General features: G+C 45.1%; 1 protein-coding gene across 1 annotated transcript in view; it reads left to right on the forward strand.

Annotated features, from left to right (window-relative positions):
- Nucleotides 1-25,876, forward strand: part of LOC138758248 (polycystin-1-like protein 1) — a 140,707-nt gene that overhangs the window by 42,384 nt on the left and 72,447 nt on the right. Inside the window, exons 16-18 of the mRNA XM_069926933.1 lie at nucleotides 3,560-3,666; nucleotides 5,730-5,946; nucleotides 20,225-20,398. Coding sequence (XP_069783034.1) covers nucleotides 3,560-3,666; nucleotides 5,730-5,946; nucleotides 20,225-20,398 — 498 coding nt within the window. The remainder of the gene's footprint in view (nucleotides 1-3,559; nucleotides 3,667-5,729; nucleotides 5,947-20,224; nucleotides 20,399-25,876) is intronic.

Here is a 25,876-nt window from a genome sequence, read left to right on the forward strand (position 1 = left end):
AAGGAAAGCTGGAGAGATTCAACAGGTTAAAAGCCATCCATGGAAAGGATTGAACAGTCAATGTTTTGAATCAAGCAAAGGATCTCTGCTGTCCTTGCAGCTTTTCAGAAGCAGTTTTTGTTTTTCTATTTGATATGCATAGATTCATAGACTTTATAGCATAGAAACAGGCCCTTCAGCCCAATCTATCTATGTAGGACAAGCTGGTCCAATTTGCCTGCATTCTACCTATGTACTTTGACACTTATCCTATCCATACATCTGTATAGATGCCTTTTAAACATTATAGTTATCCCCAACTATCATTTTCACGACAGGCTAGCACTGGAAGGACTGAGCCCTGATAAACAGTACATTCGGATGCCTTCCTTGATCATTGTGGGAGACTTCAATTAGGCCAACCTGAAGAAATCTGACAAACTACCACCATCATGTCACATACGAGACCAGGGGAGCCAACACACTTGACCACTGCCACATCACCATGAAAATCACATACTAAGCCATACTATGACCTTACCTCAGCAAGTCTGATCACCTGGCTGTGCTTCTACTTCTGACGAACAAGCAGAGACTGAAGACCACAGCACCAGTGGTGAAGATGGTGAAAGTGTGGCTGAGCAAGGTGGAGGAGCATCTGCAGGACTGCTTTGAATCAGTGGACCGGAACATATTCAAGAGCTCATCTAGAGACTTGAATGAATATTCAACGGGTGTAACCGACTTCATCAAGACCTGCGTGGATGAGTGTGCGCGCACGTTCAATTATCAGGTGTTCCCCAACCAGAAGCCCTGGATGAATCAGAATCCTCAACCTGTTGAGATGGAGAACAAGAGTGTTTAAGGCTGGGGATTGAATTCTTTAGAAGTCCAGGTATGACCCGCAGAAGGCCATCTCCGAAACAAATTGGCAGTTCTGGGGAAGCTAGAAACAGAGACAGATACATGCCAGTTATGGCAAGGAGTGCAAGCCATTACAGTCAACAAAGCAAAGGTGAATACTATAGATGGCTGTGGTGCTTCATTACCCGATGAGCTGAACATCTTCTATGGCTGCTTTGAGAAGAGCCAAACAATCCCTAATAGAATCCCTGAAAAGGCTGATGACCCGGTGATATCTGTCTCTGAGGGTGACATCAGAACTTCATTCAAGAGGGTGAACCCTTGCAAGATGTCAGGCCCTGATGGCGTACCTGCCAGGGTATCTGCACCAACCAATCAACTAGTTGGAGTATTCATGGACATTTTCAACCTCTCATTGTGGCAGTCAGAGGTTCCCACCAGTTTCAAAAGGGCATCAATCATTCCAGTATCCAAGAGCAGTGTGGGCTGCTTCAACGACTACTGCCCAGTAGCACCAACTTTCACTGTAAATGCTTAAAGAAGCTGGTGGCCAAAATTAACACGTACCTGTTGAGAGTGAGGAAACAGGTTTGGTAGATGTCAAAGGCAAGGACTATGAACACAGTTTTAGTAGTGAAGGATTTTATTTACAGAAGGCAAGTGTGGGAAATGTTAACTGATGCAGCACACACACAATGAACTCGTAGATACAATGATCAAGGAATAATCAATATGATGCCTCACCACCCCTTGACACAGTGCCGCATGGCTTTATGCTACAATGGACACTTGTTAAACACTCCCAAACCTTTTAACCGTCCACATCTTACCAAGTTTTTCCAGTGACCTTGGACATTTTTAGGCTTGGAGTAAAGCAGGGTGGTCCCAAACTGGCTAAAAGAGAAAACAAATAACATATGATACCTTTATAGTGCTGGAGGTTCCAGCCCAGCTCATTAGCAGGGACCAATGGCTCAGTCCCAGGATGGTTAATCCAATTACAACAGCCAATGGCCCAAGGCCAAGTACAGACAGGAGAGTCCAGTCAATTTGCATCGGGCCAACAGCAAGGTGTGCACTAATGGGTGGGGCAGAACCAAACCTTGATGAGCAGCTGATGTGTCCTCCAACTAGGTAAGGGGCAGTGCTGTCATATGACAGCCACAACCCTTTTCAATATAGGATCCGAGTAAAGATCTGGATTGTGGCGCCTATTACCACAATCACTCCATGGCAGATGCAATATCGCTGGCTCTCCACTCAGCTCTGGATCACCTCAAAAACAGAAATTTATACATAGGGCTGCTCTTCATAGACTACAGCTTGTACTTTAATACGATTATTCGCTCAATGCTGGTCAAGAAGCTACAAACTCCACTCTGCAACTGGATCCTTCACTTTCTCATCAGAAGACCACAGTCAGTATGAATTGGAAACAATATCTCCTCCTCACCAATCAACACAGGTGCACCCCAAGGATGCATTCTTAACCCATTGCTCTACTCGTTATACACCCATGACTGTGTGGCTAGGCACAATTCCAATGCATTCTACAAGTTTGCCAATGACACCACAGTTGTAGGCAGAATTACAAATGGCAATGAGGAAACATAAAGGAGGAAGGTAGATCAGCTTGTTGAATAGTATACAACAATAACCTTGTGCTAGATGTTAGCACAATCAAGGAGATGATTGTGGACTTCAGGAGGAAATCAGGGAAACATGACCCAGTCCTCATTGAGGAGTCAGTGGTGGAGAGGGTCAAGAAGTTCAAATTCCTAGATGTCAACATCTCCAAGGATCTGTCCTGGAGCCTCCATGTTGATGCAATCACAAAGAAGGCTTGTCAGTGGCTGTACTTTTCGAGGTGACTGAGGAGGTTCTGCATGTCACTGAAGACTCTCAGAAACTTCTATAGATGTACTGTGGAGAGCATTCTGGCTGGTTGCATCACTGCATGGTATTGAGGTGCCAACTCTCAGGACAAGAATAAACTCCAGAGTGTTAACTCGACCAGCAAAATAACCTCCTTTTTAAATTTTTCCCCTTTCTCCTTTAATCTGTTCCCTCTTGTTTTAGGTTCTCCTTCCCTGGGGGAAAAAAAAATCTGACTATTTACCTTCTCTATGTCCCCTCATGATTTTATAAACCTCTATAAGGTGTCTCCTGAGCCTCCTACATTCCATGTAGGAAAGTGCCAGCCTATCCACTTACTTCTTATAATTCAGGCCGACTAGTGCCAGCACCATTCTCATGAATCTTCCTTGCATCCTTTCCAGCTTAGTGATATCTTTAATCTTTGGGTGACCAAATCTGCACATGACACTCTATCCTGCTGTCTCACCAATGTCTTGTACATTATGTCTTTGCTTCTGTGTTCAATTCCAGACAGATGAAGACAACCTTCTTCAGCACTCAGTTTACCTGTCTTGCCACTTTCATGGAATTATGTACCTGCACCCCAAGTTTCTTTGTTCTCCAATACTTCCCAGGGCCCTACTATTCTCCTGCCCTGATTCAAGCTATCAATGTGCACATGCCTGAGTCTTTCTATTTCTTAGCCCAATTTTCCAGTTCATCTAGATCCTGTTATAATCGAAGTTAACATGCTTCGCTCTCCACTATACTACCAATTTTGGCATCATCCACATCAATTTCTTCAGATCAGTGACAGTCTTGTTTGTTAACAATCATTTCTGTAATGAACAATTTCCAGGTATACATCAGACTTTATGGAGAAGATGGTGTTTCTGAAACCCGAGAGTTATACCACTCCGAGAAGCAATTATTTGAAAGAAATTCCAGATATGGATTTATTATGAGGTACTACTTTCTGTAACAATGAACTCCATCAAATTAACTACAGTTCTTTGTATTGAGGACGTGTTAGTTAAAGTACTTGCTCTTCTGTTACCTATGCATTTAAAAAAAATAATGCATGTGTTTTCAGAACAACGTTTTCATTTAATTTTAATAGACATACAGCACGGTAACAGTCACTTCCAGCCCACGAGCCCTTGCTGCCAAATATCCCATTGAACTTATAGTTAAACTCCAGTGCATTTTTGAAGGGTGGAAGGAAACCAACACACCCCCGGGGGAGAACATACAAACACCTTACAGGCAGTGGTGGATTCAAACCCATGTCGCTGGTGCTGTAATGAAGTTGCGCTAACTGCTGTGCTAACTGTGCCGCCCCATTTTTCAATGTTGCTGCTTCGGCCTTGCCAATCCATTGGCCAATGGGAGAAGCTGAGAACTGCCTGATGAAGCTAGGTAACAAATCATTACAATCTACTTCCTTTGATGTGTGATACATTTTGCTAAAGGACTGTGTTTTGAGTGTCATGACAGAAATGAGCCTTGCTGCTGATGTTAAACAAATTCAATGTCATCAATATAAATATAACAATATTTAATTATCCCTCCAGAAAGCCTGTTTAATTTGTTCAAACCCTCAATTGTTTATGCTCCCATTAAAAAATCGTTCATTGAATGAGTTCAGTTATTATAAATCTTGCACTTTTTCCTGATACATTAAATGTTTGAACTGATTTGTGATATAAAAGGAATGAATCACCAAGGCAAACTCTTCTAAATAATTAACATTAGGACATAACAGTTTTCCAGATTTGAGTGCCTTACAGCCTTCACTGTCTGTTTCAGGATATTTGGACTCGAGTTGCCCTTGACATTTCTTTTAGTTGCTTTTGATTCTCAATACAAGCTATGGTAAAATGATTGATATTTTTATAGAATGGTCTTTTAAATATCCCTCTCTTTTTTTGTTGCTTGTAAAAATATAACTTCCCTTTGCTCTCTTATCACAATCATACCATGCTAAACTCAGAGACCCAGTGAGGTCTTAAGAACCTGAGAAGTGGAAGCCAGAGTTGGCCGAATTGTTCCTGGAGCTTGCCCTACTCCATCAATTGAACAATCAGGGCCAGAAGATCTTGGCATTTTTCTTCTTGTCCCCATAACATTTTATTTCCCCTTGCTCAAAAGTCTTGCATGGTTAAATGAATTCAATAATTCACCTTCCACATTTCCATGAATCGAGAATTCTAAAGATTCATCACACTCTGAGAAAAGACACTCCTCCTCATCTTTGTACAAAATTTGAAAACCCTTATTCTGAGAATGCTTCCATTGCCAAGATCCACATCACCCCATGATAGGAAACATTCTCTCAATATCAATGTCGTCGTCAAGCTATCTGAAAAACCTATAATGATCGGTGGGGAGCTTCTGGCAGATCTTCTTCAGCAAAAGCCATACCATTCAGCTTCTTCATTTTTCACCTTACCATTTGGTTCATTGATAAATTATTGCTTTGCTTGGTAGCCAATTGCTATCTGACCTGCCTGTGGTTGAATGGACAGAAGAAGAAGATCATTTGGTGCTCTGGCTGTTCCTGCTCCAAAAAGACATGCACAAAGCATTTCTTGGTTGTTTTGTGATTATTAGCCTTTATGCTATAATTAATACAATTGGTGACCTTCCTTTGTCTGAAATTTTGTTTCGTTTCACAAAGTTCTTAACACATTTACATGATAAATTCTGTATTATTATTTATGTTGGAAGTAGCTTGTTGGTTGCACTTTTATCTCGTGAATTCTGCATTTCTGAGGATGGATGCTTTGCCTTGGTTTAGTTATCTTCTACTCCTCTGTACTGTAAAGCAATTTGCTTCCCATATTACCACAAGTTTTGTGATTTAAAGGTAAAGTATAAATCAAAATAAAACTATTCCATATAAATAAGGAAAATTAAAATACAGATTAAATTTTGTCCTTCATTCTCTAAACCCATTTAAAATGAAGGTCACCGCAGTAACCCAGTCTTAGGTTCCATGACAGTTTTTTTTTTCTTTTTCTTCTTAGTACTCCAGAGAGTCTTGGTCCAATTTGGAAAGTCCATCTTTGGCACAATAATGGTGGTCATTCACCAAGCTGGTATGTTACCTCTGTAATTGTCAAGGACCTTCAAAATGGGCCATCCTGGTTCTTTCCTGCTGAATGCTGGCTTGCGGCAGATGAAGGGGATGGAAAAGTAGAACGAGAACTGATCTCACTCATCCATGGGCCTGGCTTTAACAAAGTAATGTATTATTTTTCTAAGCATAATTGTTATCCACGTGTTCTGTCATGTAAACTAAGAGTGAAATTTTTGGCCAAATGCATGTGCAATGACTATGGTGAATTCCATTCAGACAAACTGTGCCCTCCATGTTTGGACAAAAACACTTTTTCCCTTCATTTGCCCTTGTGCTCAAACAATTTACATGTGATTAAAGTGTACATTCCAGATTTTATTCAAGTGTGGTGGCACACCGCCGTGGCGATCGAGCCAGTGCTGCGGACAGCAAGTGCAACCTAAGACCAGTAGCCCGTGAGGCGGCACTGGGCCCAACAAGCGAACTGGCGGGTGAACAGCAAGGGCAGCTTAAAGGCCAGAAACCCCAAAATGGTACGATTTGGACCTATGGTACCTGCAAGGTCCAACTGCAGTTGGGAGGCAGCCTCTTCTCGTGGGTGTTCACGCAGGCTGCAGTGGAACAGCCGCTCCTTGGGGGAGACTTCCTGCGTGCCCACAGCCTGCTAGTGAACCTCAAGGGAAGGAGATTAGTCCATGCCAAGACTTTTCAAACCTACCCCCTCAAAGATGCCAGGCTCCCAGTACTCTACCTGGACTCCATACAGAGATTGGACAATGAGTACGCCAGGGTCCTGTCCCAGGGCCTGCCACTCCATGCAAGGGCAAGACGCCTTCTTCTGGAGAAGCTCCAGCTAGCGAAGGAAGCTGGAGGAGCTCGGCATCGTACAGTGGTTAGACAGCCCATGAGTTTCTCCCCTGCACATGGTACCCAAAGCTGCTGGGGGATGAAGACCATATAACCATATAACCACTTACAGCACAGAACAGGCCAGTTCGGCCCTACTAGTCCATGCCGTAGCAAATCCCCACCCTCCTAGTCCCACTGACCAGCACCCGGTCCATACCCCTCTAGTCCCCTCCTATCCATGTAACGATCCAGTCTTTCCTTAAATGTAACCAATGATCCCGCCTTGACCACGTCTGCCGGAAGCTCATGTGGTGATTACTGTTGGCTCAATGAGGCCACAATACCAGATCGGTACCCCATGCTACACATTCAGGACTTCACGGCTAACTTGCACAGGGAAATGATTTTCTCCAAGGTGGACCTCATGTGGGGATATCATCAGATCCCAGTACACCCCAATGATATCCCCAAGACCTCCATCATAACCCATTCAGCCTCTTCGAAGTCCTCCATATGCTGTTTGGGCTAAAGAATGCTGCACAGATCTTCCAGTGAATCATGGGCACAGTGGGCTGAGACCTGGATGGCATCTTCGTGTACATGGACAATACCCTGGTGTGAGCAGGAACCAATAGGAGAATATGGCACATCTCAGCAACCTCTACTCCTGACTGAGCAAGTTCAGTCAACCCAGCCTGACGATCAACCCAGCCAAATGCCAGTTTGGATTGGACCCTGAGCCACAGGATAACCAGGGAAGAAGCCACACTGCTATCCAGTAAAGTGGAAGCCATCCAGAAGTTACCCAGACCCAACACAACCAAGGGACGAGAGGGGTTGGTGGGATGATCAATTTCTATCACAGGTTCACCCCTCAGCTGCCCGCATCATGCAGCCCTTGTTCACCCGATGGCAGGCAATGTGAAGGACATCACCTGGGACGAGGAGTCAGCAGAAGCCTTTGTGAAGCCCAAGGAACTCTTGGCGATTGCCACTCTCCTGGCACATCCCAGGTCAGACGCTCCAACGGTCCTGATGGTGGATGTCTCAGGATCGGTGATCAGCAGAGTTCGGGAGTAGCAGATTGAAGGAAGTTGGTGGCCACTGGCTTTCTTCAGCAAACATTAGCAGCCTCCAGAACTGAAGTACAGTGCTTTTGACAGAGATCTACTGGTGCTGTACTTAGCCATCCACTATTTCAGGTACTTCTAAAGGGCAGGTCCTTCATGGCCTTCACAGATTACAAGCCCCTGACTTTCGCCTTGGCTAAGATATTGGACCCCTGGTTGGCCCGCCAGCAATGACACCTGTCTTACAACTCGGAATACACCACAAATGTAAGGCACATCTCCGGCAAGGTCAATGTGGTGGCCGACACACTGTCCAGGCAAAGTATTGATGCGCTATCAAGGGGAGTGGACTTTATGGCACTGACGGAGGTGCAGCAGAAAGATGAGGAGATGCCCCAATACAGGACTGCCATATTGGGACTGCAGCTCCAGGACATCCCAGTCAGCATAGGTAACACCACCCTCCTGTGCGATGTGGTGACCAGCCAGGTCAGACCCCCTGGTGGCTTGGAGATGACAGGGTTTCAACTCCATCCACAGACTGGCTAACCTATCCATCAGGATCACGGTCTGGCTGGTGGCCAGCAAATATGTGTGGCACAGATTGCAGAACCAGGCCAGCGGGTGGGCAAAGGCATGCACGCAGTGCCAAACAACAAAGGTACAGCATACACCAAGATCCCACCTCAGCACTTGGAGCCTGCGGAATGAAGGTTTGACCACATCCACATGGACATAGTCGTACCCTTGCTGGTATCCCAGGGTTTCTGCTACCTGTTCACAATCCTCGACCTCTTCACCAGGTGGCCAGAAGCAGTCCAACCGGCAGACACGTCCACAACCTTGTGCGCCAGGGCCCTCATCTCGTCCTGGGTGGCACGCTTTGGGTTACCATCCCACATCACATCCAACAGAGGGGCCCAGTTCGTCTGCAGTCTGTGGTTCAATCTCACCAGCCTGTGGAGTGCCCAGCTGCATCACACAACAGCTTACCACCCACAGTCCAATGGGTTGGTGGTGTGCTTCCACAGGCACCTCAAAACTGTGCTCATGACCAGACTCCAAGGACCCAACTGGGTAGACAAGCTACCATGGGCACTGTTGGGCATCCTCATGGCACCCAAGGAGGACCTCAACACCTCTTCTGCCAAACTCGTCTACAGAGATCCACTGGTGGTCCCGGGAGAATTCATACCATCCCCAGGTGGACAGCAGGATGACTCAGCAGCATTCCTCAGCAACCTGGCCCCAACTCCACCTTCCAGGCACAGACACATGAGGACCAACATACCCATAGACCTGCAGGACTGAGTATATTTTAATTCACAGGGCTCCACATCGTCCACCGCTTCAAAGGCCATACGAGGGTCCATTCCGGGCCATCCGCAACAATGGGGCTGTGTTTGAGCTGGATGTCGGAGGCAAGATGGAGGTCTTCACCACAGGCAGGCTGAAGCTAGCACACCTGGAGAGGGTGCGCCCAGTCGAGACATCGAGACAGGCCATCGAAGGCTGCAGAGACTTTGCCTCCGGGCACCAACAACAATAGCAAGGACAATGTTGTCAGTTCTGGTGGGGGGGGTGGGTCATGTGATGGCAGGCTGCCATGGCAATTGAGCCAACGCACCGGGCAGCAAGTGCAATCAAAGGCCAGCAACCCATGCATTGGCACTGACCCCAACAAGTGAACTGGTGGGTGAATGGCAAGGGCAGTGTAAAAGCCAGCAACCCCAAAATGACGCTGGCCTTGTTGCGCAGCCAACAGACAGGGTTAGTGCACGGGGAAGAAGGGCATTGTTTTGCAGGCAAGTGCCCACCTGTGAGAAACTTACTTTTGTTATGCATGGTGTGATGTCAGCCAAGTGGTCCCAAGGCAGAAACAGTGCAAGTATAAAAGTCGGTCCTGAGCCCTAATAAAACTCAGAGCTTATCCTGACTACACTACGTGTGTGTGTGTCTTCTTTCAAGTAGTGCGTGACTACACAAGGTTATTTGTATACATTTTAATTTGATGATGTAGAAATTACACCCCTTTTTATACAGGGCACCATAATGTTTGGGACATTTGACTTCACAGGTGTTTGTGAGTACTCAGGTATGTTTAATTGCTTTTTTTGGTGCAGGTATAAGAAAGCTAGGTTTGCTTTTATGCCTTTGATCATTTTTGGAGTCTGTAGTTGCCATTTTTTAATATGAAGAACAAGTTGTGCCATGAAAATCAAAGAAGCCATTATGAAGCTGAAAAACAAGAATAAAACAATAAGAAACATCATCAAAACTTTAGTATTACCAAAATCAACAGCTTGGAACATCATGAAGGAGAAAGAGCATACTGGTGAGCTCAGTAATTGTAAAAGGACTGGTTGGCCAAGGAAGATCTCCAATGCTGATGACAGATGAATTCTCATCATAATAAATCCCTAAACACCAACCCCTGAGGAATGCAGGCATCCTGATATGTCATTTGTTCTTTCAGCCATGAATGATTCTCATATTCAAACATAGCCAGAGGTCACTCACGCTGGATTTTGGTCTCAACAAACATTTTTGGTGGGTTTTCACAGTTGCAAATGTGGAAAATTCTATTTTGAGTGGATTGTTGTCACATTTTCCATTGTTGGTGGATTTGAAAAATCTCTATGTCATGGATCGCAGCTATAGTATGCAAGTGAGCTGCATTTGTCATCCCTCCAGTGTTGTCACTGACCTAATGAGCCTTCAACCTACCCTTTCTGAACCTTGCTCTAGGGTTTCCCTCATCTACTGACCCTATCGTATAACCATACCGACATTAAACATGCAGTAACCCATCTCATAGAGACTCGGGGTCCTATGGTTGCAACGCGGGCTTGTAGATTACCCCCGGACTGTCTTAAAATTGTGAAAGTGGAATTCGACCATATGAAGAGCTAGGTACACTCTGCAGATCTAACAGCTGCTAAGTGTCACTGTTGCAAATGATTCCAATAAAGTCTCCTGGGGATTGGTGGCTTTGTGGTGATGTAGTATGTGCTTACTATCAGATTACAGTTGAGCCTTCTGATGTTGCCAAGACGGCAGTAATCACCTCTTCAGCATGTTTGAGTTTCTGCAAATGCCATTCTGTCTGTGGATTGCATTTCAGGTATTCCAGTGGTTTATAGACAGTGTACTCGCTGGCCTTAATTTTGTGTTTATTTTCATTGATGATATTCCTGCCACAAGCTCCACCTTATCTCATTGTTTCAGAGGCTTGATGAGTTTGGCATTGTGATCAATCCCAGTACATGCATTTTTGGTGCAGCTGATTTTATATTTTTGGGACTTAGAGTTATGCAACTTGGTATTTTGCCCAATGAATTGAAAGTGTGAAAAATTCAAGAGTTTCCTACACCTGTTACATTTGGCCCATTGTGATGTTTTTAGGCACTGTTTCCTGCCAAATGCCACAGGATCTCTATTTCCCCATACTGACCAACTAAAAGGATCTGATAAGTCTGTCTCCAAAAGACCATTAACTTTGAGGGATGATGCTGTTCATGGTTTGCAAAGACTTTACTTGCAAATGCCACAATGCTTAGACGCAAAAGCCCAATGCCTTGCTCTCTCTGACCACAGATGTGTTCGTCAGTGCCATTGGAGTAGTATTAGAACAACTAATCTGTGGGCAGCTAGAACTTCAGACTAGAAGGTCAGACTCAGGGTCAGAGGAGACAGTGAGTCAGTGCCTGGTGTCGGGTGAGAGGACGAGGAGCCAAGAGACAGCATCAGAGGGTGAGTAGAATAAATAGCTGGACTTACTAATTTGGCTAGTCCAATCTATATGTAAATTCGAGCTGGGAGTCGAAGGAGGAGAAGCTCGGAGAGAGTGACGTGGTGGTAAGCAGTTAAATACAAGGGCTTACTGGGGCTTGGGCCTACTCAAATCGGGCTGGGAGCCTGAGGAGGCAGCAGCTGGAGTTTGAGCTGTGAGTCAGAGGAGCAGGAGCTTGGAGAGAGTGACTGGGTTAATTGGTCAAGGTAATTGGTCAAGGGGCCAGTAAAAGGAGTAAAAGGGGAGGGAGCGGCCAGCGAGGAGCGGCACACTGAGTGAGTGGGGCACTGAAGGAGTGGGACTTCCAGCCTTTGGCTCAACAGGCTTAGGCAAAAGCAGGCGAGGAGAAGGGTAAGTGGCATTATTTTAGCTCAGTCATGCCTATGGGGTTAGTGCTTTGTACTGGATATCAGATGTGGGAACCATGGGTGAGTCCCACCCTCCCAAATAGCCACATCTGCATCAGGTGCACCGAGATGCAGTTCCTTAAGGACCGAGTTGGGGAACTGGAGCTGCAACTTGAGGACCTACGGCTGGTAAGGGAGAGTGAGGAGTTGATAGATTCAACTTTCAGGGACATAGTTACCCCAAGACCAGATGTGTCAGGTAAGTGGGTAACTGTCAGGGGTGGGAAGAAAAATACCAGGAAAATGGAGAGCACACCTGTGACTATCCCTCTCAGTAACAGGTATACTTTGTTGGATGCTGTTGAGGGAAATGACCTGACAGAAGCTGGTAGCAGTGACCAGGTCGCTGGCACTGAGCCTGGCATGGTGGACCAAAAGGTAAAGAGGAATGCAGTGGTCATTGGGGACTCCATTGTCAGAAATACAGACAGGAGATTCTGTGAGCCAGATAGGTATGCCCGCATGGTGTGCTGCCTCCCTGGTGCAAGGGTGCGGGATATCTCAAATCAGGTCCAGGGTATTCTAAAAGGGGAAGGCGAACAGCCTGATGTCTTGGTACATGTGGGTACCAATGACATAGATAAAAAGGAGGAAGTACTGAAAAAGGATTACAGAGAGCTAGGACAGAAACTAAGAAATAGGACAGCCAGGGTGGTGATCTCTGGTTTGCTACCTGTGCCAAGTGCAACTGAGGACAAAAATGGAAGGTTAAGAAAAATGAATGTGTGGCTGAGGGGCTGGTGTAAAGGACAGGGTTTTGGCTTCTTGGATCATTGGGATCTCTTTTGGGGAAGGCATGACCTCTACAAGAAGGATGGGTTACACCTAAACCCAAAAGGGGTCAATATATTGGCAGCTAGGTTTGGTACAGCCGTCAGGTGCGGTTTAAACTAATTTGGCAGGGGGGGTGGGAACCTGTATGATAGGGCAAAGGACAGAAAAGATAAAACAGGAAAAGTTAGGTTAGGCAGCGAAAGTAAAAAATTAGAAAGAGCAACGAGGGTGAAAAAAGAAAATCTGAAGGCTTTATATCTTAATGCAAGAAGCATTCAGAACAAGCTGTGGAAATTGAGATAAACAAATATGATTTGATTGTGATTACAGAAACATGGCTGCAGGGTGGGCAAGCCTGGGAACTTTACATCCCAGGTTATATGATATTTAGGAGGGATTGGCAAGAAAGAAAAGGGGGTGGGGTAGTATTGATGGTGAGAGAAAGGACCGACATGATTGACAGGAAGGATATTAACTCAGAAGATGCGAAATCTATATGGGTAGAACTGAGGAATAGCAAGGGGCGGAAAACGTTAGTGGGGGTGGTATATTGGCCTCCAAATAGTAGTGTAGAAGTGAGGGAAGGCATTAAAAGAGTAATTAGAAAAGCGTGCAATAAGGGAACAGCTGTCATCATGGGAGACTTTAATTTGCATATAGATTGGTCTAGTCAAATTGGTAAAAATACAGAGGAGGAGGAATTCCTTGAATGTTTACCGGACGGTTATCTAGACCAATATGTCGAGGAACCAACTCGGGAGCAGGCCATTTTAGATTGGGTATTATGCAATGATAAGGGGCTAATCAGCAATCTTGTTGTGTGAGGCCCTTTGGGTAGGAGTGATCACAATATGATCGAATTCTCACTCGACATGGAGAGTGATGAAATTAAAACCGAGACTAAGGTCCTGAATTTAAATAAAGGGAATTATGATGGTATGAGACGGGAGTTCAGTAACATTGATTGGGTGGTGTTTATGGGGGAGTTGACTGTGGATAGACAATGGAAAGCATTCACAGATCTAATGGAGAAATTGCAAAAATCGTTTATACCGGTTCGGCATAAAAATAAACCAAAAAAGGTGACTCAACCGTGGATAACAAGGGAAATTAGAGACAGCATTGGGTCCAAAGAGAGAGCATATCAATTGGCCAAAAAAAGTACTGCAACCGAAAACTGGGAGCAGTTCAAGCTGCACCAAAGGAGGACGAAGGGATTAATCAAGAGAGCAAAAATAAATTACGAAAGTAAGCTTGCTGCAAATATAAAAACCGACTGCAAAAGCTTTTATAAATATGTCAAGAGGAAAAGATTGGTGAAATCCAGAGTAGGTCCTTTGCAGTCGGAATCAGGGGAAGATATAATGGGGAATAAGGAAATGGCAGACCAATTAAATTCTTACTTTAGTTCTGTTTTTACAAGAGAGGATACAAATAACCTCCCAAGGATGTTGGGAAACATAGAGACTAATGCAAGGCAGAAACTGAAAGAAATCAGTATCTCTAAGGACATGGTCTTGGGGAAATTGATGGGATTGAAGGCAGATAAATCCCAAGGGCCTGATAATCTACATCCTAGGGTACTCAAGGAAGTGGTCATTCAGATAGCAGATGCTTTAAGAATTATTTTCCAGAACTTGATAGACTCAGGATCAGTACCCATGAATTGGAGGGTATCTAATGTTACCCCACTATTTAAAAAGGGGGGTAGAGAAAAAGCGGGGAATTATCGGGCGGTGAGCCTTACATCAGTAGTGGGCAAAATGATGGAATCCATTATTAAGGATGTAATAGCGGAGCATATGACTAGCAGAGAAGGGATCGGACGGAGTCAACATGGATTTACAAAAGGTAAATCGTGCTTGACAAATCTATTGGAATTCTTTGAGATGGTGACAGGTAAAATAGATGGGGGAGAGCCAGTGGATGTGGTGTACCTGGACTTTCAAAAGGCCTTCGATAAGGTCCCGCATAAACGACTGGCTTCCAAAATCAAGGCTCATGGGATTGGGGGCAAAGTATTGATGTGGATTGAGAACTGGCTGGCAGGTAGAAGACAGAGAGTTGGGATAAATGGCTCGTTTTCTGAGTGGCAGGCGGTGACCAGTGGGGTACCACAGGGATCTGTAATGGGACCCAAGCTGTTCACAATTTACTTTAATGATCTGGATGAGGGGATTGGATGTAATATCTCCAAATTTGCAGATGACACTAAGCTAGGAGGGGTTGTGTGCACAGAAGAGGGGGTCAGGAAGCTCCAGTGTGATTTGGATAAATTGGGGGACTGGGCAGATACATGGCAAATGCACTACAATGTGGATAAATGTGAGGTTATCCACTTTGGTAATACAAACCGGAGGGCAGATTACTATTTGAATGGCAATAGATTAAGAGATGGGGAAATGCAGAGAGACCTAGGGGTACTTGTACATCAGTCTCTGAAGGCGAGCATGCAGGTACAGCAGGCGGTTAAAAAGGCAAATGGTATGTTGGCCTTCATATCAAGAGGGTTTGAGTATAGGAACAAGGATACCTTACTGCAGCTGTACAGGGCCTTGGTGAGACCACACCTGGAGTATTGTGTGCAGTTTTGGACACCTTATCTAAGGAAGGATGTTCTTGCAATGGAGGGAGTGCAGAGGCGATTCACCAGGCTGATACCTGGAATGGCAGGAATGACTTATGAGGAAAGATTGCGCAAATTGGGATTGTACTCGCTGGAGTTTAGAAGATTGAGAGGGGATCTCATAGAGACATATAAAATTCTGGCAGGACTGGACAGAATGGATGCAGATGGGATGTTTCCAAGGATGGGAAAATCCAGAACCTGGGGCCATGGTTTGAGGATAATAGGCAAACCATTTAGAACCGAGATGAGGAGGAATTTCTTTACCCAGAGGGTGGTGAATCTGTGGAATTCATTGCCACAGAGGGCAGTAGAGGCAGGTTCATTAAATCTATTTAAGAGGGAATTAGATCTATTTCTTCAGTATAAGGGTATTAAAGGTTACAGAGAGAAGGCAGGGACGGGGTACTGAACTTTAAGATCAGCCATGATCTCGTTGAATGGCGGAGCAGGCTCGAAGGGTCGAATGACCTACTCCTGCTCCTATCTTCTATGTTTCTATGTTTCTATGTTTCAGCCAAGCTGTCACCGGTTCAGGCAAAGTATAGTTCTTTTGGCCGAGAATTCTCAGCTGTCAATCTCGCAGTGAAACATTTTTGCTTTTTTTGGAAGGTCAAACTTTCACCATTTACACATATTGTGAATATAAGCACACACCTCTACTCCTCCTGAGAAATTCAGCGCTTGGACTTCATCTTAGAATTCTCATTGGACATACCGCACATCTGAGGGAAAGCGAATGCTGTAGCTGACGTGCTATCCAGGCATTGACATTGACACCTTACATATGACTACTGCCATTGGTTTCACTGCCATGGCTCCTGTACAGCACACCAATCCTGATACCATCCAATATTGACAGATCAACTCTGGTCTCCTTTTACAAGATGTGGCCCAGGATGAATCGGGTGAAACATTGGTCTGCAATTTTTCCACAGGAAGGCCAAGGCCTCTTTTTGGCAATGAGGTGGGACATTTTTTGTCTCTTCATAATCTATCTCATCCTGGTAGAAGAGCATCGATCAAACTGCGAACGGAATGTTTTACCTGACTTCACGTTAAATGGCATGTTGGCTTCTATCCAAGGACCTACCTGCTTTCTGCGTCAGTGCTCTAAAATTTCCAGACACACTCTAGGCACCTGGACTTGGTAGGCCCACTTCCCCCATCCCAGAGATATAGTTATCTGTTCACGTGGCAGGAGGCCACTCCTGTCACTGAAATCTCGCAGAGATGATCACTTGAGGTTTTGTTGGATCGTTGGATTCCATTTTTTGGTGTTCCGGGCATTATTACAACTGACCGAGTGTTTCAGTTCAAGTTGGCATTGTTCCAAGATCTCACTGATCTTTTGGGCATTACCCATTGTTGCACTATGGCTTACCATCTGCAAGTCAACGGCCTCGCTGAGTGCTTTCATTGCCAATTGAAGACATTGTTTTCAGCAGGAGGCAAAGCATCAAGATGGAGTGAATGTTTGCCCATGGTTCTCCTTGGCATGCCTATTGTTGTAAAGATGTATCTTGGATGTTTAGCAACAGAGTTAATATATGGCACCATATAAACCTTGCCTGGTGAGTTTGTGAATCTGAGTCCAGGAACAATTCTCTATGATCAGGTGAGTTATGTTGATCATTCTGGGAAAGCACTGGATTACTCAGACCTACTCCTATGCAACGTGCATCATCTGCAGTGTATATACCGAATGATATACAATGCTGTACTCATGTACCTACGGCATGATGCTGTTCATAAACCGCTTCAACCTATTTACGATGGTCCTTTTGAGGTCTTACAATGCATCCAAAGACTTTTGTGATTGACAGAAATGGGAAAGCTGACGTCGTCTCCATTGATAGGTTAAAGCTGACTTATATTGATGTTCCACGTTCTGCGTCAGGGCCAGAGTTGGAGGAACAGTCACACTCCTGCCATTTGGAGCAGATATCGCCTCCCTTGCACTATTGTATGAAGTTGGGCCAGTCTGTCAGCCTTCCAGGATGTTACGTGGTGTGACCTTGCATGACTCGGAGGCTGAGGGATGGTGGGGGGGGGGGGGGTGGTGGGGTTGGTCAGGAGGCAGCTATGGATGTGTCGATGACTATTGTCTGCAGAAGACTTCATGAAAAGAAATACAGAGACTGCATTGTAAATTAGGAACCACTAATTAGCCACAGAAATAGGATGGCCAGAGTAGAGTTTGCCAATAATTATTTAAAAGAGCATACAGAATTTTGGAAAAGGATCTTATGAACAGATGATACCGAGTTTAACCTGTATCAGAGTGATGGCAAAAGCAAAGTGTGGAGGCATAAAGGAACTCCCCAAGATCCAAAGCATACCACCTCATCTGTGAAACATGGTGGTGGGGTGTTATGGCCTGGGCATGTATGGCTGCCACAGGTACTGATGCACTTACTTCATTGATGATGTACCTGCTGATGGCAGCAGCAAAATGAATTCTGTGCTGTATAGAAGCATCTTCTCTGCTCTAATTCAAGCAAATGCCTCCTAACTCATTGGATGGCATTTCATCCTACAGCAAGTCAATGATTCCAAACATACTGCTAAAGCAACAAAGGAGTTTTTCAAAGCTAAAAGCTTGAAAATTCTTGAATGGCCATCAGTCACCCAATCCAAATCCAATTGGACATGCCTTTCATATGTTGAAGAGAAAACTTAAGGGGACAAGCGTCCAAAACAAGCTTGAGCTGAAGATGGCTGCAGAAGCGGTCTGGCAGAACATCACCAGAGAAGATACTCAGCACCTGGTGGTGTCAATGAATCACAGACTTCAACCAGTCATTGTATGCAAAGGATGTGTACAAAGTATTAGACATGATGACTTTGATGTACATTGCATTGCTATCTTTCAAATATTATGGTGTCCTGAAATGAGGGGACCCTGTACAAAAAGTGTTGTAATTTCTACATGGTCCTACCAAAATGTATACAAATAACTTTGAATAAAATTTGGAATATGTACTTTAATCACACGTGATATGTTTGATTACCAATTTAAAACTGGGGCAAGGGCAAATAAAGTTTTTTAAAAAGGGTGACCCAAACATTATGGAGGGCACTCTAGGATCGTTGGAATTTTGACAAATTGGTCTGACAATGAAAATGTTTCAAGGCAAGGCATTCAGAATCAGAATTAGAATTTATTGTCATGAACAAGTCACAAAATTCGGTGTTTTGTGGCAGCGTTGCAGTGCAAGCATTCATATTATGAACCATCTTACAACAATAATATATATAAAAAAATAAAAATAGGAGTGCATGAAAAATAAGGCAGTGTCTTTGGTTCATTGATTATTCAAGAATCTGATGGCAGTGGGGAGGAAATTGTCCCTGTGCTGCTGAGTGCTTGTTTTTAGGCTCCTGTAGCACCTTTCTGATGGTAGCAGAGTGAAGAGGGCATGGTCTCGGCGATGGAGATCTTTAGGATGGAGACTACTTTTTGAAGACACCACCTCTTGTAGATGTCTTCCATAGAGTGGAGTCTGGTGCAGATGATGTCGCAGGTCGAGTTAAAAACCCTTTGGAGTTTTTTCTTGTCCTGAGATTTGGCACTTCCATGCCAGACAGTGATGCAACCAACCAGAATGCTCTCCACGGTACACCCATAGAAGTTTTCGAGAGTCATTGGTGACATGCCGAATCTCCTCAAGCATCTCACAAAGTATAGCCGCTGGTGAACCTTCTTCATGGTTGCATCAACATGGGGGCGCCAGGACAGATCCTCGGAGATGTTGACACCCAGGAATTTGAAGTTCTTGACTACTGAGCCCTCGATAACGACTGGTTCATGTTCCCCTGACTTCTTCCTGAAGTCGACAATCATCTCCTTGGTTTTGCTGACATTGAATGCAAGGTTGTTGATGTGACACCACTCAAAGAGCTGATTTACCTCCCTCCTGTGCGCTTCCTCATTGCGGTTGGTGATTCTGCCGAGAACTTGTAAATAGCATTGGAATTGTATCTGGGCACACAGTCATGGATGTCTAACGAGTAGAGCAATGGGCTAAGCCCGCATCCTTGGGGTGTGTCTGTGTTGATTATTAGTGAGGAGGAGACATTGCTTCCAATTCATACTGAATTCCAATGAGAAAGTCAAAGATCCAGTTTCAGAGTAGGGTACAGAGGCCCAGAGTGTGTAGCTTCTTGACCAGCACTGATGGAATAATGGTATCAAAGGCTGAGTTGTAGTCGATGAATTGCTATTTTCAAGTTGTTCCAGAACTAAGTGGAGAGCCAGTGATATTGCATCTGCTGTAGACTGACAACAGGCGACTGACTGGTCTTATTTGGTGACTGATTGGTTTTATTCAATATTCCAGTAAAATTTCAGCCACTAATATGTGCTTAATACTCTGGTAACAGGTTTGATTCATGGGAGAAACTGGTACCAATTAACCATTAATAGTTCCCATTAACATGGTTCAAGAACTGGGGACACAAATCAAAAGTGAGGACCAACTGACAGATGAGTTGTGAGGAAATGTCCTTTTACATATGGAGTGATGATTCTGATCTGGATCTTGTGTCTTGAAAGAGTGGTACAAACTGAGTAAATCAAAGCATTCAAATGAGAATTAGATATGAATAAGATAATTATTTATGTTAAAGAGCAGGGGGAGGGGACTGAATAGATCTATAGGGAGTGATTTATAGACTCATTTGGCTAAATGCCTTGTACTTTGTTTTGTAAACATTAAACAATACATTAATTTTTGATATAAATACACTGCCTTAAAAATCTTGAGACATTTTAAGGTAAATGTCTAGTACAAATATTTCATTCTAATCTTTGCAAATGCAAAATGCCATGTGTTAGGCACCATGACATTATTTCTGTGAAAAAGGTTTCACTAAAACATTTGATGTTTTAATTTAATTAAATATTTTTGTTTCTTTCAGCTTCTCTACAGCAAACTAACTGAGTACCTGGAAGACTATCACATTTGGGGATCAGTATATAGTCGCCCATCTCATAGCTCTTTTACACATACTCAGCGCCTCAGCATCTGCCTCTGCCTTCTCTTGTGTTATATGTGTTCAAATGCTGTGCTGACCCACCTGAAGAGTGAGGAGGTGAAAAATCTTGGATAGCTTCAATATTTATCTTCCTTTCAAAGTTATGGTTATGTTGTGCTGTTCTGTTAGCTGAGTGTTACGCAAAAGTCGACAGATGCTCTGATTGTGTAAAATCCCATAGAAATGTCGGAGGAACTCATCTGGTCTTGCAGCTTCCATAGGAGGTAAAAATATATGACCAATATCTTGGGCTTGAGATCTTCTTCAAGGTATAAGCATAGAACAGGAAGGTGTCAGAATAACGACGGGAAAACTGGCAGGGGGAGGAGTCCAGACCAATAAAAGGTGTTAATTAAATTTGATAAGAGAAGAGCGGGTATTGATTTTGGCTATGTGAAATGAGACAGAGGGAAAGAGAGAGAGAGAGAGAGAGAGAGAGAGATGTGGGAAAGCAACAGGGGAATGTGTGGGGGCGGGAGGAGTGGTTTATGGAAACAAGAGAAGTCAATGTTAATCCCATCTGGTTGGAGGGTGTGCAGTAAACCACTGTTATACTGTGATTGGCTACCGCAAGCTTGTCACGTGCCCTGAGACCGATCCTACCCATTACCCCTTGCATGTTCCCCAGTGTTCCTGCCATGATCAGTTGATGAGATTGGTTGCTTGTCAATACAAGCCTATCAGTTTCACAGCCTCAATCTTTTGAGGTAATTGATGATTCATCAATTTTATTGATTATAATTTTTCAAAGAAAATGGAGCAATAACTGAAACCAGAGAGACTCGACATACATGGACCCTCAATCATCTGATGCCCCAAATATGTTTGAAATCTGGCTACATTGCTTTGAGGACTTCCTGATGACAACTGCAAACATTGTTAACACAGACGAGGACAGACTGAAGCTCCTCTTCTCACGAGTCGGACCCCTAGTCTTCCCAATGATCAAAGACTCCAAATTGTATGTGGAGGCCATGAATGCACTGAAGGTCCAGTATCACAGAAGGGTGAATGAGGTCTACACACATCTCCTGCCCACCAGGAAGCTGCGAACCAGTGAGTCGAGCGCCAAGTATCAAAAGGCCCTCTGTGCCCCTTGCAGGGCATGCAACTGTAAAGCTGTGACGGGCCACCCAGAATGCAGAGGACCTCATCTGGCATCTGATCCAGATACATAAGACAGTGAATCCTGGAGCAGAAGGTACTTGACCTGGAAAGGGTGGTTGAATTAACAGAGACGCTGGAGATGGCCCTCCAGAACTTGTCTACTGCTCAGCTGCTGCAGACGTTGCAATCCTGGGACAGGGGAACGTCTCATGCTGTGAATGTATGGTCGCAGGCATCATCGCACTCCTCTAGCAACCTGACCTCAGCAGCCAAGGTGGGTGATTGCCCCAAATGTTACTTCTGCGGGCAGAGTGAATACCTGAGGAAAAGCTGCCTGCCAAGAAGGCGGTATGTGCTAGATGCAGGAAAAGGGGACATTAGGTAAACTTCTTGCCCATCTAACCCACCCGCGAAACCTAGCAGTGCAGTGAGTGGACAGCTGCCACCCAGCAATCAGCACCATCCCCTCTGCAGACCAGTGATGCCATGTGCGAGTCGTGGGAGCTGCCATCTTGGACAGCAAGGGCAGCCATCTGGAGAACTCGGGCCCTCATTGGACTTGGACAGTGAGTCCATACTGGCCTCCATCATCCTGAACCAAGAGAGACCAAGCTAACTCGCCAGGTCCATGATGGACATTCTGGTAAACGGGCACTTAACAAACTGTTTGTTTGATAGCGGGAGAATGGAAAGCTTAATTCATCCCGATACCACTCAGCACCTATCCCTCGAAATGTGGCCAGTCAGCCATAAGATATCACTCGCATCCAAATCCCATATGGCAGACGTCCTCGGGTCCTGTACGGTGACTTTGACAGTTGGAAGTACAGTTTACAAATATTTCAGGCTCCTCATCATGCCGCAGCTTGGCGCCCCCTTGCTACTGGGGCTGGATTTCCAGTGCCAATTTTACATTGGGGTTCGATGGGCCCCATCCCCCCCAACACTGTTTGCGACAAACAGTTCCCAGATGGCCTTCTGCGCATGACCTGTGGGCTCTTGACACTCAAGGTCCCCCTTCCCCCACCAACTGCTGTTTGTGAACTCACCCCCCGCAGCAAGCCGGTGGCCACCAGGAGCAGCCGATACTGTGCCACAGACAGAGCATTTATCAAGTCAGAGGTGCAGTGTTTGTTGGGCAAAGACATTGAGGCTAGCAATAGTCCCTGAAGAGCCCAGGTGGTCATAGTAAAAATCGGGGAGAAGAACTGAATGGTCATAGACTATAGCCAGACCATTAACCGGTACACCCCTCATATCCGATATGGTTAACCAAATTGAATAATATCAGGTATTCTCCACAATCGACCTCAAGTCAGCCTATTGTGACCTCCCAATCCACCAGGAAGACCGCTAGTATACTGCATTCAAGGCATATGGCCGTCTCTACCACTTCCTCCAGGTCACCTTTGGCATCACCAACGGCGTCTCCACTTTCCAGCAGGACATGGACCACATGGTGGACCACTATAACCTGCAGGCCACTTTTCCGCATCTTGATAATGTGACTGTCTGTGACCACAACCTACAGGACCACGATGCCCACCTTCCAAAATTCCTCTGGGCCGCAAAGCTCCTGAACCATACTTATAACAGGGAGAAATGTGTGTTTTGGACAACCCGACTAGCTTGGCTGTGTGGTTGAAAATGGTGTCATTGGTACCCTGACTGCATGCGCCCTCTTCTGGAGCTATCCCTTCCCCTCAGCGGAGATGTCTGGGTTTCTTCTTATACTGTGCTCAATGGATTCCCAACTTTGCGGATAAGGCTCACCCAGTGGTCAAAGCCACCTCTTTCCCCCTGTCAGAAGAAGCCCGTGCAGCCTTCGGCTGTTTCAAGGACGACATCGTCAAGGCAGTGATGCATGTGATAGATGAGTCCAGACCTGTCCAGGTGGAGAAGGATGCATCTGATTTCGCCCTGGCTGTTACAGTCAAACAAGTGCCTTCTTCTCACACACCCTTCAAGGCCCTGAAATCTGCCACTTCTCAGTCAAAAAGGAGGCCCAGGCCATCTTAGAAATGGTATGACACTGGAGGCACTACCTCACTGGCAAACATTTCACCCTCCTCACGGACCAGTGGGTGGTTGCCTTCGTGTTCAACAACAAGCAGAAGGGCAAAATCAAGAATAACAAAATCCTCAGTTGGAGAATCTAACAGTACACCTATATGTATGAAGCCCTACATCAGCCTGGCAAACTTAATGAGCCTCCGGATGCCCCCTCATGCGGGACTTGTGCCAGTAACCAAATGGACAGATTGCAGACCCTCCACAACAACATCTGCCACCCCAGAGTGACTAGGTTACTTCCATTTTATTAAAGCTCGGAACCTACTATACTCCATTGAGGAAGTCAGAACATGTTTGCACTGAATGCAAACTGCACATCTACCATCCGGACAAGATGCAACTGATCAAAGCTACTCATCCTTTTGAGTGCCTGAGCATTGACTTTAAGGGGCCTCGCTTTCTTGAATTGGAACGTCTAGTTCCTCACTGTCGTCAATGAATATCCCATCCCCTGCCCAGACATGACCACGGCTACAATCATTAAGGTCCTCCGAAATATCTTTACCTCTTTGGTTACTCACTTCGTCCACAGTGACCGGGGACTGCGGCTGTACATGCTTGTCAGGGGCATCACCATGAGCAGGACCACCAGCTACAATCCCAGAGGGAATGGGCAGATGGAAAGGAAGAATGCCACAGTCTGTAAAAACTATTCTCCTGGCCCTGAGGTCACAGGGCCTCCCCATCTCCCAATGGCAAAGTGGTCCTCCCAGACACGCTCCACTCCGTATGGCCATGAACAATTCACCTCATTTATGATTGCTTGCCTTCCCAAGGAAGTCTACGACAGGGACTATGCTACTTGCCTAGTTGACCTCCCTGGGACTGGTCCTGCTTTGAAAGCACGCTAGGCAATCAAAGACTGACCCACTGGTCGAGAGGATTTGCCCTCTCCACAAAAATCCCCAGTAAGTCTACGAAGCCTTCCCCGATCGGCATGAGGACACAGTCTCCATCTGAAATTTGGCACCACTGGATGCCCCTCTGACTACAATTGACCACCAATAGACACTCTCCCCCACTGCCATCTTGGGGGGGGTCTCTGAACCTGCTGCTGACCACACTCCACTCCCAGCAACTATTGTCACCCATGATGCTCCAGCACCACACTCCCTCCCCCTTCACCTGTCCTTCCCCCCCAGTGAACTGTAAATGGTGACAACAGACCAGCCACACAGCTGCCCAGGGCACGATTGACAGTCCCCCAACCATTAGCACATTGTTCGCTGCGGCAGAGGAGACCCCCTGACAGACTTGACCTGTAAAATATGCATATGTGTATATATTTGCTTAGTTTTTATTCTCTCCCATGCTGCAGGACTCTTCTTCAAAAGGAGGGGTCAATGTGGTTAACCACTGTTATACTATGATTGGCTACTGCTGACTGGACACACCACCTGAGACCAATTTTACCCATAACCCCTTGCATACTCCCAGTCTTCCTGCATTGATCAGTCGATGAGGTTGGTTGGTGGTCCAGTCTAAAGACAATAAAAAGTCCATCAGTTTCACATCTTCTGTGATAATTGATGGTGCATCAGGGTGTCTGGGCAACTTGCAATGGGATGGCATTAACATTAACCACCCCCCCCCCCCACCCCTGTTGTCTTTCCCCCAGATCTCTGTCTCTGTTTGCTTTCACAGAGTCAAAATCAATTCACACCTCTTTTCTTATAGTATTGAACTAACACCTTTTGTTGGTCTGGACTCCTCCCCCTTTCAGTATTAAGACTTCATTCTGATGCCTTCCTGTTCTTTGTTTATACCTTGAAGAAGGGCTCAGGCCTCAAACATCGGTAATATATCTTTACCTCCTATAGACGCTGCAAATCTGGCTGAGTTCTTCCAGCATTTGTGTGTGTTTTTACTAGTTCTATTAACTGATCCAGTTATATACAGAAAATTGTAATGTCACTGTACCTTTAACCAATCTTCAAACCTCTTAAAAGAGTATGTCAAAATCTTCAGAGAATCCATTGTTAAATTCCGGTCTTATCCAGTCAGATAAAGCATCTAATGGACTTTCGCTTCAGTATCTCTCTGTTCATCAATGCATTCAACGGCTCTGCCACTTACTGCCCATTTTCCTCTAATGTTTGACCTTCCAAAATGCAACACCTCACACTTTCTCCATCTGCCATTTCTCTGCCAAAATTTCCAGCTCAAAGTGAAACAACCTTGAAAGTAGTCATAATGATAATTGGAATATGATAACTTTGTAATGGAGTCAGCTGCAATCACTTACACCCATACAAGACATTTTTGCTTCATATTGTTCCACTTTTACCCTTTTTTGCCTTTCCCTTGTCTTTAATCTGTGGTTTACTGCCTGTTACAAGCTGACTTTTTTTCCCC

The sequence above is a fragment of the Narcine bancroftii genome, chromosome 1 (genome assembly GCF_036971445.1).
Source record: "Narcine bancroftii isolate sNarBan1 chromosome 1, sNarBan1.hap1, whole genome shotgun sequence".
In the NCBI taxonomy this organism is placed as follows: domain Eukaryota; kingdom Metazoa; phylum Chordata; class Chondrichthyes; order Torpediniformes; family Narcinidae; genus Narcine; species Narcine bancroftii.